General features: G+C 37.0%; 1 protein-coding gene across 2 annotated transcripts in view; it reads left to right on the plus strand.

The window, feature by feature from the left end:
* The window catches only part of LOC149774315 (WASH complex subunit 4-like), a 121980-nt gene that overhangs the window by 13821 nt on the left and 93855 nt on the right, over positions 1–14304 (plus strand). For both annotated transcript variants that reach the window (XM_089945460.1, XM_089945461.1), the window contains exons 5-8: positions 3869–3917; positions 6929–7032; positions 7946–8066; positions 9868–9985. In XM_089945460.1, coding sequence (XP_089801586.1) covers positions 3869–3917; positions 6929–7032; positions 7946–8066; positions 9868–9985 — 392 coding nt within the window. The remainder of the gene's footprint in view (positions 1–3868; positions 3918–6928; positions 7033–7945; positions 8067–9867; positions 9986–14304) is intronic.

Here is a 14304-nt window from a genome sequence, read left to right on the forward strand (position 1 = left end):
CCAAGATAAGCACATTACACACAGACACAGACACAGACACACACACACACGCACACATATATATATATATATATATATATATATATATATATATATATATATATATATATATATATGTCACTGTTTGTGCAAAGGGTTTGAATAGATAGCAGGTTATTAAGAATAGACGGTAGAAAGGTAACTATTTTCATACATGAAATATTGTATTTTTAATAAAAACAATAGGAATAGATTCTGCTATCAGCTGGGAGTTCATTGTCTGCAAATATGTATGTTAAATGTAACTATAACCACTTGACTGTGAGGTGGGCTGGATTGGACAGTAAGTTGATATAATCAGGAAAGTTGTCTGGATTGGGCAGTGAGCTGGAATATACGTTAAAGTTGTCTGGATCGAGCAGTGAGCTGGAATATACATTAAAGTTGTCTGGATTGGGCAGTGAGCTGGAATATGCATTAAAGTTGTCTTGATTGGGTAGTGAGCTGGTAAAGGTGTCTGGATATGGCTGTGAGCTGGAATATACATTAAAGTTGTCTGGATATGGCAGTGAGCTGGAATATACATTAAAGTTGTCTGGATTAGGTAGTAGACTGGTATGTATAGTAAACTAGGCAGTATATTGGTATATGTAATAAAGTGTGTTCGAATGCACAGTTAGTTGGTATATAGAGTAAAGTGGACTGGATTGAAAATTTGGCTGGTATATATAGTAAGGAAGGTTGGATTGCACAGTAAGCTGGTATGTATCTTAAAGTGGGTTGGATTGCACAGTAAGCTGGTATGTATCATAAAATGGGTTGGTTTGCACAGTAAGCTGGTATGTATCGTAAAGTGGGTTGTATTGCACAGTAAGCTGGTATGTATCGTAAAAGGGGTTGGTTTGCACAGTAAGCTGGTATGTATCATAAAGTGGGTTGGATTGGACCACAAACTGGTATTTATGGTAAAGTTGGTAGGATTGTGCTGGAATGTATAGTAAAGTTGATACATTGGATGGTAAGCTAGTATAAACAATAAAGTAGGTTGGATTGTGCATTAGGTTGATATGTATAGTAAAGTTGCTAGATTGCGCTGTAAGTGGGTGTATACAGTAAAGTGGGCTGGATTGTGCAGTAGATGGATGTATACAGTAAAGTGGGCTGGATTGTGCAGTAGACGGGTTTATACAGTAAAGTGGGCTGGATTGTGTAGTAGATATGTGTATACAGTAAAGTGGGCTGGATTGTGCAGTGGACGGGTGTATACAGTAAAGTGGGCTGGATTGTGCAGTAGATGGGTGTATACAGTAAAGTGGGCTGGATTGTGCAGTGGACGAATGTATACAGTAAAGTGGGCTGGATTGTGCAGTGGACGGGTGTATACAGTAAAGTGGGCTGGATTGTGCAGTGGACGGGTGTATACAGTAAAGTGGGTTGGATTGTGTAGTAGATATGTGTATACAGTAAAGTGGGCTGGATTGTGCAGTTGACGGGTGTATACAGTAAAGTGGGCTGGATTGTGCAGTTGACGGGTGTATACAGTAAAGTGGGCTGGATTGTGCAGTGGATGGGTGTATACAATAAAGTGGGCTGGATTGTGCAGTGGACGAATGTATACAGTAAAGTGGGCTGGATTGTGCAGTAGACGGATGTATACAGTAAAGTGGGCTGGATTGTGCAGTAGACGGGTGTATGCAGTAAAGTGGGCTGGATTGTGCAGTAGACGGGTGTATACAGTAAAGTGGGCTGGATTGTGCAGTGGACGAATGTATACAGTAAAGTGGGCTAAATTGTGCAGTAGACGGGTGTATACAGTAAAGTGGGCTGGATTGTGCAGTAGACGGGTTTATACAGTAAAGTGGGCTGGATTGTGTAGTAGATATGTGTATACAGTAAAGTGGGCTGGATTGTGCAGTGGACGGGTGTATACAGTAAAGTGGGCTGGATTGTGCAGTAGATGGGTGTATACAGTAAAGTGGGCTGGATTGTGCAGTGGACGAATGTATACAGTAAAGTGGGCTGGATTGTGCAGTGGACGGGTGTATACAGTAAAGTGGGCTGGATTGTGCAGTGGACGGGTGTATACAGTAAAGTGGGCTGGATTGTGTAGTAGATATGTGTATACAGTAAAGTTGGCTGGATTGTGCAGTTGACAGGTGTATACAGTAAAGTGGGCTGGATTGTGCAGTGGACAGGTGTATACAATAAAGTGGGCTGGATTGTGCAGTGGACGAATGTATACAGTAAAGTGGGCTGGATTGTGCAGTAGACGGGTGTATACAGTAAAGTGGGCTGGATTGTGCAGTAGACGGGTGTATGCAGTAAAGTGGGCTGGATTGTGCAGTAGAAGGGTGTATACAGTAAAGTGGGCTGGATTGTGCAGTGGACGAATGTATACAGTAAAGTGGGCTAAATTGTGCAGTAGACGGGTGTATACAGTAAAGTGGGCTGGATTGTGCAGTAGATGGGTATATAGAGTAAAGTTGCCTGGATTGGGCGGTAGACTGGTATATTTAATACTGCTTCTTGACTGGGAAGTAAACATCAGTACTGTAGGCTGATATATACATTAAAAGTCTGAGAACTCAAAACATTTTTCACATCAGTTAGCATCACTTTGATTAACAGGTCTTTTATTTGCATATATTTCTCTTTCCCATAAACACAAAAACTTGAAACAATCCAAAAATGGAGGGGCCTTACTAGGAAGTTTAGCCCACATCCATGTAATTTTGCTTCATCATACCAGAAAAGCCATATTGACTTCACTTAGCCAAAAATTACCAACCCTTTCTCCAGTTAAACCCATGGATTCTTTCAAAATTAGTGAATCTTGTATTTTATTTTCTATAAAGCTTGTGTTTATCAGCATTAAAACAATAGAAACATATTTTGAAACAAACTTTTATGCTAATATGTTTCATAAAGCATCAGGTATCAGTTTGTAATGATTTTCAATGTTACTGACAACTCTATAAATGGGAACTGAGTCAGATCTTGAGTTTTTTTAACACCAGTAGCAAATGAACAGTATGGAATAAAAAGTGTTGAGACTAAAAACAGGCAAGAGATTAATGAATTATCCAACGTTTTATATTTAAACTTGGTGGGATGATGAGCTGCCCTGCCTTCAATGTGAATGTTTCATTTATATTTGGTAAGATATACCTATTTTTTGTTACCATTTGATGCTACTCATAAAGTTATCAATTAGTTTTTCACATTTAAGAAAGAAAGTTTTAAGTATTTTCTTAATATATGATCAGTATTTTGTGAAACTGTTTACAGGAAACTTGTCTAGTTTGCTCTTCCAGAATTTGACTTATAACTCAATCCAGCCTTTATACAGTTCACTTCACCTTGTCTAGAAGCCCTGAGTGGCCGAGTGGTCTAAAGCATTCTCCATTACGGATCACTGCCATCTCACCTCTGTCTGCGTGGGTTCAAGTCTAGGATTCGGCCAATGTGGATATGTGAGAAAGCTTGCCAGTAGCTTCTCGTGGGTTGGTGGTTCTTCCCGGGGTTTTCCCGGGTTCTTTCTCCACCATTAATACTGGCTGCCATGTATAGCCTATCGTGTGCTGAAAAATGGTGTTAAACCCAACAACAACAACAATCACCTTGTCTACAGACAGAATGGAGAATTTATTTAGTCTAGCATGACACTTGGTTAAGGATGCGAAGATGAAGTAGAAGTTACAGCCTAAAATGCACAGGAATCTGGAATACCCAAGGTCCAGATTAGACAGGTTCCATAGTGTATACTTTGATCTGGTATCATTGTTTGTGTTTGGCATTTTACATGTCTTTATATCTCAGTAAGACATATGACTTCATAAAATTTAGAAAATTTGCATGGAATTCAGAGTCTTTCATACTTATTTTCCAGTTCCAGAAGTGGACCCAAATTAATTGATGTATCTGATGTCCATTTCCAGGTAAAGAAAGCAGTGAATTAAGCTTTATGCATGATACAAACATAGACTTCTAATTATGAATGGAATGCTCTTAAATGTTTGTTAGCATTACTCTTCTCCATAGATACTGTGGAAGAAGTAACTTTTACCTGAAAATGTGGAAAACTATGACACATGAAATTAGAGAAATAGACTTTGGAAAAGCATTTAAATTAACAATTTTTTTATAAAGAAGTCAGTGAAAAAGAAAAAACTGAAAGATATATTACAATTTTCGATCTGCAGATAATAAAATAATTAAGCCTAATCTCAGTAAATTTCATTGCAACTCATTGCTGAGATAAATTGTATTAAGTATTTGCATATTAACAATGTTTCAGTTTGAATGATTTGCAGGAGTCTTGTTTTAAGGTAGCAATTGGCAGCATGATTAGAAAACTGACATCAAAATTATATAAAATATAAAATGAGAGACATAATCCACATGTGTAAAAATTTGGTTCGTTCCAAATAATTTACTAGTGAAGGAAAACAGAGAAATAAATGTATATGCATAATGGATGCCAGATTTGTTAGTAAAAAAAAAATAATACTGTATATATTCACTTATAAATTGAGTTAATCTCCAAACAACATAGACCCTGATTTGCCATCACATAATGCAAACACAGATTAGGGTCTGTGCAATGGGGGCCCTGAGTTGCCAAGTAGTCTGAAGTGCTCACAGTTACGTATCACTGCCATTTCATGTCTGTCTGCATGGGTTCGAGTCTTGTGCTGGGAAAATGTGGGTACATTAGAACGCTTGCCAGTAGCTTCCCATTGGTTGGTGGTTCTTCTTGCAGTTTTCCAGGTTCTTCCTCCTCTACTAATACTGGCTGCCATGTATAGCTTATCATGTGCTGAAAAATGGCATTCTGCCACACAACAACAACAACAGTAGATCATGTAATGGCACATCTGGGTCTGTGTAGCTTGCAGTTGGACTTATAAATGAGATTATTCTGTTTATTTCCATAATAATAAAGAAACATAGTCTGTAACTAAGAAAGCTGTCACCATCTTTTTCGTAAGTTTTCAGACAGTTAAAATATTTTGTTGGAACAAATTTTAAATGTGCCTTGGAACAAATTTTAAATGTGCTTTAGAATTTTGGAATATCATGGTTTATAATTTTGACCCTCATTTTTGGACAAACTAAATAAGATCAGTAACAATTCTCATTAAGATATTAACCTTGTATTTGTGACTTAAAGCTGTTTCTTCTTTTAACATTCAAGAGCATGAGAGAGAGAGAGAGATTACAGTTCTCAAACATAATGTTCACCCTGCTCAACACTAGCTAACCCATTTTTAATGTTCACTCTGCTGAACAGTAACCAATCCAGTCAGCATAAAATTTGAATTGTAATAAACAACACATGGCAATAATACTTGCACTTATGTCACATGTCACTTTATCAATAGTCATTTCCATGTAGGACCATGCATGTGTCGTGCTGGAATTTCACATGAACAGTTTAGGAAATGAATTATCTTACCTTCCATGATTTTGGAATATCAAAGCCAGACATATGATGGTAGTCCATAAATTAATGACTTCAACAACCCTGTGGAGTTTTGTTGCCGAAACAGCGGAGGTTTAGGATAATGATGGAATCAATGTGCCTGGCTGAAGAATCACATTTCTCTTGTCAGACTTTTGTTGAACAATAAGCTAGAACTAATGTTACTGTTCATTATTATAAGTTCTTGGTTATGTAGAACTTGTTATTTAACTTAATGTGGGGTGCCCCGATTTGCTGATTGGTCTCAAGTGCTCTCCATTATGGATCACTGCCATCTCACCTCTGTCTGTATTGGTTCAAGACTCGGATTTGGCTCTTGTGGGTATGTGAGAAAGCTTGCCAGTTGCTTCTTGTGGGTCAGTGGTTCTTTCCGGGGGTTTTTCATCACCATTAATACTGGCTGCCATGTATAGCCTATCGTGTGCTGAAAATGGCGTTGAAACCCTACAACAACAACAACTTTAATGTGCAAAATAGTATGCATTTGATAGGGACTATTTCTAACGATATTACGACTCATTGCATCATTAGTACATTGTACTCTCACTCGATTCACATTGAAATTCACTTGTCTATTTCATTCAGTTCTATGTAATTATAGGTATGAATATACAAATAAGATTAAAAGTAAAAACGCATAAAACAGACTTTGAGAAGACAACTTAATCGTGTCTAAATTTTGTGTTCAGAGGGATTTTTCCATGCAGTTTGAACAGTTGACTTGGTTGCTGCCATGGCTAGCCCTGAGAAGGACAAACATTAATTGGCTAACTAAGGTCATGTGACATGAATAGGAGTCTATAAATACGAGTGCAGACAGTGCACTGGCAGATAGCTGTCAGAGTGGCAAAGTATGAACATCTAAGTAGAAAAGAATTTCGGCCATATATTCCAAATCCAATCGAAAACCATAAATTATATTATTTTACATAACCGACATTGACTTTGGCACTATAAAATCTCAAAACTGAATCAAATTGTTATAAGAAATTTTAAATAGATTTATTACATGATTGCTATTGAATTTAAATGCTTTATAATTATGATATAATTCTTTATAAAGCCGCTGCTCAAGTACACTAGTACTAAAATTATTTTTTCATTGAGATCACACTACTATAACTCCAACGGGTTGTTGAAGTCACTACTATATCAGAATATGTTACAGTCAGTCTAATAAATTTAGCTGTTAGTATACACATGAATATAAAAATAGAGTTCATTTCACCATAATATGGTGTATTATAACATTGTCTTTTGGCATTTAGACAAACAAGTTTGTTCTGTATTATCAGAAATTGATAGTGTTGTGACAGACACTGTGTTTATGTAAAGTCACTATGCGGGATTGAATAGCATGTTCTATCTCACCTTTTTTTATATATAAAAATTGTTTTTAAGTCCTGAACTCTGGTCTTTTCGATATTTAACACACAGTTTACAAACTGTTAATTCCAATTGCAGGTTGTGTTTGAGCACCTTGGAGATTTACTTGCTGTGCTGATTTACCTAGATGAGATTATACAAAATCAGACCATGCTAACTGATCACTGGACGCTTTACAAGAGGTATATACGCAGAGTTGGGTGAAGAGAAGACTTAATTTTGACAAGGTTTTGAACTGAATGGATGGAAATATAGACTTAATTTTAGCATGGGTTAGAACTGAGTGGACAGGACTGTAGACTTAATTTTAACAAGGGTTCCAACTGAGTGGACAGAAACTATTGACTTAATGTAATTTAACAGGGGTTGGAAATGAGTGGACAAAACTGTCAACTTGACTAAATTTTAAGAAGGGATTGAACTGAGGGGATAGAACTGTAGACTTGACTAAACTTTAGCAAGGGATAGAATTGAGCTGATTGAACTGTTGACTTTACTAAATTTTAACAAGGGATGGAACTGAGTGGACAGAACTGTAGACTTTACTAAATTTTAACAAGTGATAGAACTGAATGGACAGAACTGTAGACTTGACTAAATTTTAGCAAGGGATAGAGCTGAGTTGATTGAACTGCAGACTTCACCTAATTCTAAGAAAGATTCATCAGAAAGGTGTATCTAGTGGGGTATTTTTTAATTATGGCCTTGAACAAAACTATAACACTGTTGAATCTGCCATTACTATCATCAGCATCACTGTTTTTTATTTTGCTCCAAGAAAGGTGAGACAAATATTAAATAAGGAAATGTCTTCTAAGGAAATGCAAGGAATGAATACATATAAATACTAAGGAAGTTTTTTATTAATAGTTTGCATTTGATGTTTACATTGTATTCGTTAAATTTATTTTAATATGACCTGAACTGAATTGCATGTAAAATTTTATATTAACATAAAATGATCAATTGAAAAGTAATACAAAATTGTAAATACTTGTGTTTCTCTTTTCAGAGTCAAACTTCTAAAAATAAAAGTTGTCACATCTTGTACTGTCAAGTGTAATTTATCGTACAAATCTGTTTGTGTATTATCAGGATGTTGAAGTCAGTACATCATGATGGAAGGAAGTTTGGTATCACAGAGGAAAAGCTGAGACCTTTTGAAAAGTTACTGATAACACTAGAAGGACAGCTTTTGGATGGATATATCTTCCAAGTATGGCATAACAGGGCAGAGAGATAGAGAAACATTCGGGACTATCTTGTTACCAAAATTTTACAGTTATATCATTACTAGAAGCAATCACTGTAAAGTACAGTAGTCTTTTCTTTTCAGCATGGGCATATTTCATTTGTCCAAAGTGTATGGCATGTTGTTTACTCTCTGTTGCCAAGGAAACTTTGTTTCTGAAATATAGTTCTTTCTATATCTTGCTCATCATTTGGCATGGAAGGCCAGTCAAAATATATAAAGGGAAGTAACTCATTCAAATCCTGAAAGGAAATGTCTTATTTGTTACCTCTCCTGATTTGGTTTGACAGCTTTCTATGCAGAACATCAAACAGAAAGACAAATTTCGTTAGAAAATGCTTACCAGAGGTAATTACTTCAATATATTGATGAAAATATGCTTTGAATTGTTAATAAAGTTTGTCAATAAATAAAGAAAAGTAAAGACTTTAAATGTGTATAATTAATACTACATGTATTTAGAAGGACATTGGGATTTGCCTGTTATCATGAAAAATGGACAGAATTATTTATATCTGTCAACTTATATTCATGTCTTTAATCCTGTTTATAGTTAATAGAACACTCCAAGTAATCTGTACTTTGATTATTTGATACATTGCTTCAGAAGAACAATGAGTAAGATATACAGGGGAGAAAATGTTATGTTGAGACGGATAAAGTCGAAAATGTATTTACAATTGAAAGAGACCATGATAGGTGGCCTAAGTGATTAGAGAGGCCTGTCTCAGATGCAAGAGGTGATGGGTTTTGAACCCCAGCCAAGTCATAGCAAAGACGTATAAAAATGGTACTTGCAGTTGCCTTGTTAGGTGTTCAGTATTAAGAGGTTAATGTTAGGACTCATGGGCCTGATTTCTTGATAATCGGACTGGGTGGGACATCATGCTACATGTCTGTTGTATGCTGCCCAGTGCTCAACATCGTTATAAACTGCCACCTAGCAGAAATCTTAGCAATATGACTGCAAAATTGTTAAAGCTGCATTAAAAATCCAAATCACAGACACACACACGCACGCACACATACACTTGAAACAGATTTTCTTTCTAGGTGAAGACAAAAAATAATTTTCAGTTAACCATGGATACAGATTAAAAATGTCAGATTAAAAATTGTTTCTTTTGTTTCTATGCTAGAGAAATATGAATCTGAAGGAAATGATCTATGTTAACACCTACCATGTTGCACGAGAAACATATATTTAGGTTTTTGTGTATTGGCAGATGGAATGATTCTTTTCATTTACCTTATTAAAAGTTAAGTGAGCTAATGGCATGGCCCTGTATCAGTCATGTATTCATCCGTCTTTCCACATTTGCTAATTTTGACCAGATTGGATCAAACTTAGCAGCACTGTTCCTTAGGGCATGCTTTACCAGACTGATGCTTAGGGTGGTTCTCTTAACAATGATGTGGATTGCATAGCAACTTCCTCACAATGGATTAGCTGATTTATATCAAATTAATTTCCACAGCATAACTTTACATGGGATTCATTCATTTTAACCATTCACCTTTATATTAAAAAGATCTTGTATTAAGTGGATTTCTAGCATTTCACAACCTGATTTGTCCAAGTTATTTTGAGGAATATTATCCCCAGATTGTCAATCTTTCTGACTAAAAAACATTTAAATGAGCTGAGCTGATGTTAGTAAACTGTAGCAATGCGGCTAAACAACACATTTCCATCATTTGCTTTCAAATAGCTTGAAATTCCCAGGTGAGCACTATCAGGCATACATGGATCTCTTGTTTTTAGAACTGTGTGGAACAGCCATTTGACAATACAACTGTTCATGTGACAAAAAATGGAGCATTTGCTGAGGAGTTTGCTGTAAATATTCGACAGTATTTAATGGAAACAGAGTCCAAAATAGGTAAGATTTGTAGTAATATAATAGGTTGGTATCCCTCCTGGTAAAATATACAAAAAATATGATAACCACTAAATTTGTGTGGATTCTAGTGATATAAAATAAAAATAATATAATGCGTATGTATGAAAATATTGGTATATAATCAAAGAAACATTTTGGACTGTTATATGATCATATCAAATATTGCATTTTAATTAATAATTTTAGATATCATATGGTATACTTTGAATTCATTTATTTTTTATGGGATGGCAGTTTTCGTGGGATACCAATTTTTTTCGATTTTGTGGTTGTTAAAAACCATGAATTTTAAACTCCAGTCAACAACGATTCATGATCCATGTAGTAAGGAAGACCACTACAAACCATGAATTTTAAACTCCAATCAACAACGATCCATGATCCATGTAGTAAGGAAGACCACTACAAACCATGAATTTTAAATTCCAATCAACAACGATCCATGATCCATGTAGTAAGGAAGACCACTACAAACCATGAATTTTAAACTCCAATCAACAACGATCCATGATCCATGTAGTAAGGAAGACCACTACAAACCATGAATTTTAAACTCCAATCAACAACGATCCATGATCCATGTAGTAAGGAAGACCACTACAAACCATGAATTTTAAACTCCAATCAACAACGATCCATGATCCATGTAGTAAGGAAGACCACTACAAACCATGAATTTTAAACTCCAATCAACAACAATCCATGATCCATGTAGTAAGGAAGACCACTACAAACCATGAATTTTAAACTTCAATCAACAACGATCCATGATCCATGTAGTAAGGGAGACCACTACAAACGATGAATTTAAAGTAATTGTTGTTGTGGGGGTTAATGCCATTTTCAGCACACAATAGGCTTTACATGGAGGCCTGAGGAAGAACCTGGAAAAACCCAGGGAAGAACCACTGACCCACAGGAAGCTACTGGCAAGCTTACACATGTACTGACATTGCCTGAGCCTGAGACTCAAACCTGAGCTGACAGATGAGATGGCAGTGATCCAAAATGGTGGGTGCTTTAGACCACTCTGCCACCCAGGGTCTCTTGAATTTAAAGACCCAATCAACATTGGTCGATCATTGATGCAGGCAGTATGACCACTACAAACCATGAATTGAAAGACTCAATCAACAAAGATTCATGATCGAAGCAGTCAGTAGGACTACTTCAAGTCATAAATTGAAAGACTCCGTCACCAATGATCCATGGTTGATGCAGTCAGTAGGACCACTTCAAGTCATAAATTGAAAGACTCAGTCACCAATGATCCATGATAGATGCTTGCAGTAGGATCACTTCAAGTCATAAATTGAAAGACTCAGTCACCAATGATCCATGATTGATGCAAACAGTAGGACCACTTCAAACCATAAATTGAAAGACTCAGTCAACAAAGATCCATAATTGATGCAGTCAGTAGGACCACTTTCCTCCCCATACAAGTCAAGACGCTCAAGACTACTTTTTCCTTTTGACCATGTTCCCAGATCACATTAACATTAGGGATATAAGCCTGCTATCTCCAGAACTGTGCCTTACTAAATGATACAAATGTGTCTTTTCTGCCCATATCATATTGACATAGGGCAATAACTCTTGCCCATTACTTCCTCATGCTGCCACCAGGTGTTTCTAGTTTGTAAGCTTTGCTGTATTGCAATGCAAGTTCAAGGCCTGAGAAGATATGAGTCATTTTAAAGGGGCTTTGGCTTTCATTTATCCAACCCCTCCTTTTTCTTCCTCTTCTCTTCTGATAGACATAAGATTGGGAGAAGGATGATATTTGACAAAAGGAGATGTGGTCGCACAGTGACAAATGGGCAGTGAAAATTATGCAAAAATAGTAATCACTGGAAATTTCTTCAAGGCTTTTCTCTGTACAAAAGGTCAGTGGGAAGTTGAGACTGATTTTCGACCGAATATTCTCAGTCAGTACATTCTTCCACTGATGATCAAGATGGAGATGGCAAGGTTGATACGGCTGTCCATCAGAAAGGACAAGTGTGCTATCAATCTAGATTCGAAGATGTTTGTTTTCATGTCCCGATTCATGTGGCATCATGAACATGTATTCATTTTGCTTACTGTAACAAGGTTTACTAGTTTCTAATTCTTGTGTTTGGCCTAAACTTCAGCAGTGATGGTGGCATATCTAGACAGCATCCTCCAGCTTCATTTACTGTGATTGTGGAATATCTAGACAACATCCTCCAGCTTCATTTACAGTGATTGTGGTATATCTAGACAACATCTTCCAGATTCATTTACAGTGATGGTGGCATATCTAGACAACATCCTCCAGCTTCATTTACAGAGATTGTGGGATATCTAGACAACATCTTCCAGATTCATTTACAGTGATTGTGGCATATCTAGACAACATCCTCCAGCTTCATTTACAGTGATTGTGGGATATCTAGACAACATCCTCCAGCTTCATTTACAGTGATTGTGGTATATCTAGACAACATCTTCCAGATTCATTTACAGAGATTGTGGCATATCTAGACAACATCCTCCAGCTTCATTTACAGTGATTGTGGTATATCTAGACAACATCTTCCAGATTCATTTACAGAGATTGTGGCATATCTAGACAACATCCTCCAGCTTCATTTACAGTGACTGTGGCATATCTAGACAACATCCTCCAGCTTCATTTACAGAGATTGTGGCATATCTAGACAACATCCTCCAGCTTCATTTACAGAGATTGTGGCATATCTAGACAACATCCTCCAGCTTCATTTACAGTGACTGTGGCATATCTAGACAGCATCCTCTAGCTTCATTTACAGAGATTGTGGTATATCTAGACAACATCCTCCAGGCACATATTCTGAGTTCTAAATTTTTCAAGGGCAGTAATTTCCTATCCCTTTTGAATCATCTTGCACTTTTTTCATGAACTGGGAAAAGTCCAACCTTCATCCACCCCAGTGTTTGTCCATCAGGGTATGGAGTTTATGACCATTCTCAATATCAATCTAGTACACATTGTCCAACTTGTTAAGTTTCTTTCCAACAGGTTTTGGATCTCAGAGAGGTTTTGCTATTTCTAGGATTTTTCAGTGTGCAGAGCGGACCTGATCTCACTTTTCTGTCTTATTATGCACCCTCACAGGTGACCTTGCTGGCTGGACAATAGTGCCCATTTTCCAATCCACTCAATTAAAAAGTCAGGATCATGAATGAGGTATGATCATTCATGTGTCATTGGCATAATCACAGTTGTCTCATGACAGGAATTCATCTGGAGAAGCCCCAACCAAAATTGACATTATGCCATTTAGTTCCAGAAATACCAACTCTCCAGGAAAACAGCCCTGATTATGTTGGACAAATCTGTAATGGTGAGCTACCTCTTCAAAACTGGGTCACCAAATCTCCAGACCTGTGCGTTCTGATTTGGTAGTTTATACATTGGTCCTAACAACTCCATATCAACATACAATTCAAGAACATTTCGGTTGACTCAAGTCATTCATATAGAATGGTCCCTCAGCCAAGAACATTTCGGTTGACTCACTGACCTGACCTACACTCTCTCTCTAGAATGGATCAAGTCATTCATATAGAATGGTCCCTCAACCAAGAACATTTCGGTTGACTCAATGACCTGTCCAACACTCTCTCTCTAGAATGGATCAAGTCATTCATATAGAATGGTCCCTCAACCAAGAACATTTCGGTTGACTCAATGACCTGACCTACACTCTCTCTCTAGAATGGATCAAGTCATTCATATATAATGGTCCCTCAATCAAGAACATTTCTGTTGACTCAATGACCTGTCCAACACTCTCTCTCTAGAATGGATCAAGTCATTCATATAGAATGGTCCCTCAACCAAGAACATTTCAGTTGACTCACTGACCTGATCTACACTCTCTCTAGAATGGATCAAGTCATTCATATAGAATGGTCCCTCAACCAAGAACATTTCGGTTGACTCAGTGACCTGACCTACACTCTCTCTCTAGAATGGATCAAGTCATTCATATAGAATGGTCCCTCAACCAAGAACATTTCGGTTGACTCAGTGACCTGACCAACACTCTCTCTCTAGAATGGATCAAGTCATTCATATAGAATGGTCCCTCAACCAAGAACATTTTGGTTGACTCACTGACCTGACTAACACTCTCTCTCTCTAGAATGGATCAAGTCATTCATATAGAATGGTCCCTCAACCAAGAACATTTTGGTTGACTCAGTGACCTGACCAACACTCTCTCTCTAGAATGGATCAAGTCATTCATATAGAATGGTCCCTCAACCAAGAACATTTTGGT

Source organism: Sinohyriopsis cumingii, unplaced genomic scaffold, assembly GCF_028554795.1.
Source record: "Sinohyriopsis cumingii isolate HCF-2022 unplaced genomic scaffold, ASM2855479v2 utg000349l, whole genome shotgun sequence".
NCBI lineage: Eukaryota > Metazoa > Mollusca > Bivalvia > Unionida > Unionidae > Sinohyriopsis > Sinohyriopsis cumingii.